We start from the raw sequence: 6,348 nt of genomic DNA, 5'->3' as shown, positions 1-6,348 counted from the left end.
CTCCAACCAAAAGACACAGACTGGCTGAATGGATACAAAAAGAAGACCCATATACATGTTGTCTATAAGAGACCCAGTTTAGACCCAGGGACACATACAGACTGAAATTAAAGGAATGGAAGAAGATATTCCACTCAAATGGAAATCAAAAGAAAGCTGGAGTAACAATACTCACATCAGAAAAATAGACTTTAAAATAAAGACTATTACAAGAGACAAAGAAGGACACTACCCAATGATCAAGGGATCAATCCAAGAAGAAGATATAACAATTATAAATATATATGCACCCAACATAGAGGTACCTCAATACATAAGGCAACTGCTAACAGATATAAAAGAGGAAATCGACAGTAACACAATAATAGTGGGGGACTTTAACACCTCACTTATACCAAGGGACAGATCATCCAAAATGAAAATAAATAAGGAAACAGAAGCTTTAAAAGACACGATAGACCAGGTAGATTTAATTGATATTTATAGGACATTCCATCCGAAAACAGCAGATTACACTTTCTTCTCAAGTGCACACAGAACAGTCTCCAGGATAGATCATATCTTGGGTCACAAATCAAGCCTCAGTAGATTTAAGACAATTGAAATCATATCAAGCATCTTTTCTAACCATGCTATGAGATTAGAAATCAATTACAGGGGAAAAAATGTAAAAAACACAAACACATGGAGGCTAAACGTTACTAAATAACCAAGAGATCACTGAAGAAATCAAAGAGGAAATCAAAAAATACCTAGAGACAAATGACAATGAAAACACTATGATCCAAAACCTATGGGATGCAGCAAAAGCAGTTCTAAGAGGGAAGTTTATAGCTATACGAGCCTACCTCAAGAAACAAGAAAAATCTCAAATAAACAATTTAACAACAACAACAACAAAATAATGAAGATTGGATTATTAGTCTAAGGATGCTAATGTAAATGCATATGCCTTATTAAGTTTGTTATGAAATTTCATTGTTGGTTTGTATTATTTCCTGAGAAACTACAATGTTTCTCAGGACATGTAGTATGTAGAAGCAGCCTATAACAACACTTAATTCTAATCGATGTTCAATCAATGTTTGTTTGATTAACTGAATCCTTACCTAGTGGGAGCTTAATACACTGGGTTTTTATACAAGCCAGTTTTCCTGGTATAGTCCTGGTTTGTTTCTGTTGCCCTGAATTAATTATTAATAGTGTTCTCATTAACTCTCCAAAGTATCTCGGTCATTTGTTTTATTAACTGATTTATAAAGCAATCGACATAACACACAGAGTATATCCAATCTCACATTTCAGTTTATGCACTTTTTCTTAATAATTGATTTTAATATGAGGACTGTACCTAAATTTTTTATTCATCTCTATTTATCTATTTGATAGATGGGATGCATCACAAAAAAAACATTATTTGAGAGAGGACATGCAATACTCTATTATTTATTAGTGTATGTGTGTCTATATTCTCCTCCAATATACCTGCAGAAGGCAAAAGTTTAAGGCTTTTAATGACTCCATGTTCAAGATGAAGATATGGTAGAAATAATATTTGTCCTATTAAAATAATCACTAACTCAAGTAATCATATTCTTTCTTCATTCACAATTCATTAAAGTATTTATTGCAGCATTTAACAAAATATAAATATTGATGTCATTTAAGTAATTTTACTAGGTTACCTAATGTAGCCTCATAATACCTGGCTGCTTGAATCATATCAGTGTATTTTTTTATTATATTATAAGCACTGGTCTTTTTTATTTCAACTGTGCCTACTCAATAAAACATAGAAATAAATACAAATAGTATATGATGGTATATAAATAGTATATGATGGTGGGCTAAGAACTGGGTATTACAAGTGAGAGGTGATGTAAAAAACCTGCTGAGAGATACAATTAGAGAAAATTCTAAAGATTAATTCTGTTCTCAGTGAGTCACCTGATTTAGTCTGGAATTCCATTTGTCAGTTCCAATCTTAACTGAAAATATGAAAAGTAAACTAAAAGTACACTGTCAAGAAGTATATGCCACACAAAACAGTATATTTAATGGGTATTAAAATAATCTCATAAAACATTTACTGGGAAAAACAGATACTGTTTTTAGATACCAATTTCATAATCTAATATATTGCTAAAAATTCCTAATTGAGGCAGCAATCTTAAGTACTAATCCTCTGAATCTCATTAACTTTAAGATTTAGAGTTAAACTTTAGAACCTTGGACTTGCAATTTTAATTTTTCTAAATTGTCTCTAAAACTCTTTAACATCAGTAGAAGGGAAGTGATTTGACATGCAGCTAATTATCTACATATAGTTGTTTTTCAAACTTTAGAAATGAGTAGAAAGATGCATTCTCATTTCATTATCCTTTTGCAACAATTCATTAGTTAAATTTGAGAGGTAATGAGAGTCTAGTTGGTTTATTAAATGTGATAAATATGATTTCTTAAAAATTCAACTAAATAATCAAACACATTTTAAAATAAAATTTTCAAGTGTTACATTTGTATAGAGAAATTTTTAAGGCCCTGATGAAATTGATAAGAAAATCCACAGCAAACTATTATTTCCATAATTGTTTTTTGAAGCACTATTATTATACCTAACTGAACTAGGAAAAACTGCCTCCAAGAGAGATTTGGAATCACCCTGTAGCCTGTTTGTCCCACAAGTACACAAAATATAAAGCAAGGTCACCGCAGATGTGAGGACAGCAAAGGACTGACAATAAAGGACAAAAAGAAAGTAGCTGAGTAGCTGGTCTCCTGATTCTCCTCATGCTATCCTTTGTGTGATTTATTCCTTTTCTACCACAGTCCCTCCAAATCATATGCCCATGTTCAAATGGAAAGGTGTAAGGTATGGATTTAAATGATAATGGCAGACTACAGAGTTGATATTTTAAAAATCACTTATAAGTTATAGGAAAAACAATTTTGAAAAATATCATACTATTTTACTCTGCTTTCCTAACCTTTGCTTAATTTGGCTGAAAAATAGATTTATATTTCTTTAAAGGTCAAAAATCAATCATTGTTTTATCAAACAACCAAAACATGAAATTATTTGCATCATATTCCACTTTGACTTAAGTATTCATGTCAATAGTTTAGTAGTTTGAAAGAATAATAGTGTTTTGTATACTGTTATTTATAATTTAATAATTTAACATTTTTATTTTAATATTATTTAAAATATTTATACTTTTTCTTTTCACTGGAAGTCAATTAGTTCATTGTATTTTGCTTATTTTTTTAATTGAAGTATAGTTGACTTAGTGTTAGTTTCAGGTGTACAGCATAGTGATTCAGTATTTTGCAGATTACACTCCATTTTAGGTTATTACAAGATAATGAGTATAATTCCTTGTGCTATATAGTATATCCTTGCTGCTTATCTATTTTATACATAGTAGTTTGTATCTGTTAATTCCATACCCCTAATTTGTTCTCCCCATTCCCTCTCACCTTTGGTAACCACAAGTTCATTTTCTATATCTGTGAGTCTGTTTCTGCTTACCTTCACAACTTTGACAGTTGGGTAAATTTAAGTAAACAACCCTTTCACAGAACTCTCTAAAATAACTTGCCCTAAGTAGTCCACTTAAAAAAAAAACATGAATGGAAAGCTTTTCTATAAAGTTCCACTGGGAGATTTTTATTTATGATTTGATAGATATATTTGAAGCCACAGTAATACAAAGTAAAAATGGAACATAATAAGAAGATACATTCCTATCTAAATTCCGTGAGTCACTTAAAATGCATTTAATGCCATTCTAATCTATGCTATGTCTTAAATAAACAGACTGCTTTGGAAAGCAGTGGTAGTAACCTCATTAAAACCAAGTGAGAGTTCTCAGAGGAATGGTGTTTCCCTTTCTCTCCCTCTCTCTGTTTCCTCTCTCCCACGGTCTCTCTCTCTCTCTCCCCCCCTTTCCTTATCGCTCTCCCCCTTTCGCCTTCTCCCTCTCTGTTGTCAGGTCACTGACAAACTAACAATATTATTTTAACTCATCTTGTTTTGAAATGCAGTGTTAGTTCGTATACATATTATGTGACCTTTTACTTACTACATCCTTGCAAGCTTGCCCTGTTTTAATGAAGAGGCAATGAGTCCCCAAAGAAAAATGTGGAAGAATTCAAGTGAATCTTCTCCATCAACTAAGGATTTTCTCAGGTTGTAAAGATCATACCTTGCACTGGTCAGGTAAGCCTAATGCAATTTTGAATTTGGTACGAAAAGAAATTAAATCCAAGAATTTATTGCAACAACTCACAACCTCAAATTGTTCCTATTTTCTCATTCCCAGGAGTCCTTCCTTAGAATTAACCTGTCAGAAAGCAGGAAGGGAATAACCCTGATTTATTACTAAAAGCAAAGTGAGATTTAAGCTTGAGGGATACTATGGGAAGGGTCCTAAAAAGAAAGAATATATTGTGTTTAAGTTGACAAAATCAGACAGGGAAGTCATTAACTAAAAATCTAGTGTTGACAGGCATTTAATTTGGTATTTTAGCCAACTGGACACCAAAGATTACAAAATTGTACTGGAACCTCCATATAAGCTGGTCATTTAAATGATACATGGGAAATGACCTGGTAGTTGACTCCAAAAAGGAGACCCCAGAGAGAATAAGATGTCCCAGAGAATCAAAGTCATTTAAAAAGGATTCATAAAAGAGAAAGACATGGCACAAACTTACAGGATAAATAGGGACAAAATGTTTTCATATTACTTCATTATAAATTTGCATCCAAAAAACACACTCTGCTTTTAATCCATAAATTCACAAAAGCTAATGTTAAAGAATATTATTCAGTTTTAGGGTGTTTGATAATTCTACAACCTCTATTACTCAAAAAAATATTACAGAAGAATACTGATGCATTATTTCAAGCTGTAAAGATTAAAGATAGTTTCTGGAAAAAAAAATCAGTTAAGCAAAATAGTCTTTTCATAATGGGGGCTCCTAGCCACACTCCAATGTAAAGTTAATGAATATATCCCATTTTCAGATCCTCCACTTTATATAATTTTCAGTGAAAGTATTTTAATAACCTTCTGGGATTACAATTAATTTGACATATGGTTTTAGAAAATTTCATTTTTAAAGCCAAGTTGTTGAATAAAAATACTGTTTATGGCACAAAACACTTTCACTTTACCTGTATATCACACTAAAAATATTGGATATCAACAAAGCATCAAGAATTAAAGTTATTTTAAGATTTTTGTGCTTTGGGGGGAGAGGAACAATGTATACATCTTACATACCTCAGTAGCAAACTGTTGCAATCCACCAATATTAATTGGTCCCTCTTCAGTGGCATATAAATTGCATCCACCTACACAAAGATCAGAAGTTGGACATACCATTCCACAGGTCAGACCAAGTGGGTTATCAGAAAAAATCATCTTAGCAGCTCCATAATAGTTCTGCAAAAATAAAATAAAATAAAATTTTCTTATGTAACAATGTACCTTTTAAACATTCAAATTATGACCTATTTTTTTCTATTAGATTATTGGATTGAAAATCAAGATATGTATAAGATGCAGAGGTTATAACACTGTTTACCATCAGGAGCTATAAAGCAATTATTAGCAAAGTAATATATAGGAGTATTCAATATACATCATATTAATAAATGAATAATTAATTTTGGTAGCTGAAATTTAAAATATGAATGTTCTGTAACTAGTTTTCTTTCACAAGGCATCTAACTCTATCCTGCTATAAATATTTCTTTTCAGTTTTAACAAAGGTTAGTTAGGCAGATTGCTTGAACAGCTTAAAATCTAAACCTTAAGAAAAAAAAAAAAAGATTATGCTCAGGTTATCCTCCATTTAACTAAATTAAAAGCAACCAGGGCTCTATTTCCCTTCATTTCATCTGGACTGTCCATGGATACTATGTACTGTGACACTCTTTGTTGACTATCCTCCTTCAGTAACATCCTATTAACCAAATATGCAGACAAAACTCATTAAACAGGACTAAACCTTAACAAGTTCATCCCTAATCACTCCCTTCCACACATCTGACTATTATAGATTAGCTTAGAATCCTTTACATTTCATTAAGAATTTCTGGGGACTTCACTGGTGGCGCAGTGGTTAAGAATCTGACTGCCAGGGCTTCCCTGGTGGCGCAGTGGTTGAGAGTCCACCTGCCGATGCAGGGGACACGGGTTCGGGCCCCGGTCCAGGAAGATCCCACATGCCGTGGAGGGCCAGGCCCGTGAGCCACGGCCGCTGAGCCTGTGCGTCTGGAGCCTGTGCTCCGCAACGGGAGAGACCACAACAGTGAGAGGCCCGCGTACCGGAAAA

At 32.9% G+C, this 6,348-nt stretch overlaps 1 protein-coding gene across 1 annotated transcript in view; it reads right to left on the bottom strand.

Annotated features, from left to right (window-relative positions):
• Positions 1 to 6,348, bottom strand: part of DPYD (dihydropyrimidine dehydrogenase) — an 840,387-nt gene that overhangs the window by 612,622 nt on the left and 221,417 nt on the right. The window contains exon 5 of the mRNA XM_024119602.3: positions 5,292 to 5,453. Within this exon, the coding sequence (XP_023975370.1) occupies positions 5,292 to 5,453 (162 nt within the window). The remainder of the gene's footprint in view (positions 1 to 5,291; positions 5,454 to 6,348) is intronic.

This window comes from Physeter macrocephalus, chromosome 4 (assembly GCF_002837175.3).
Source record: "Physeter macrocephalus isolate SW-GA chromosome 4, ASM283717v5, whole genome shotgun sequence".
In the NCBI taxonomy this organism is placed as follows: Eukaryota; Metazoa; Chordata; class Mammalia; order Artiodactyla; family Physeteridae; genus Physeter; species Physeter macrocephalus.
This window is presented reverse-complemented; position numbering and strand designations above follow the sequence as displayed.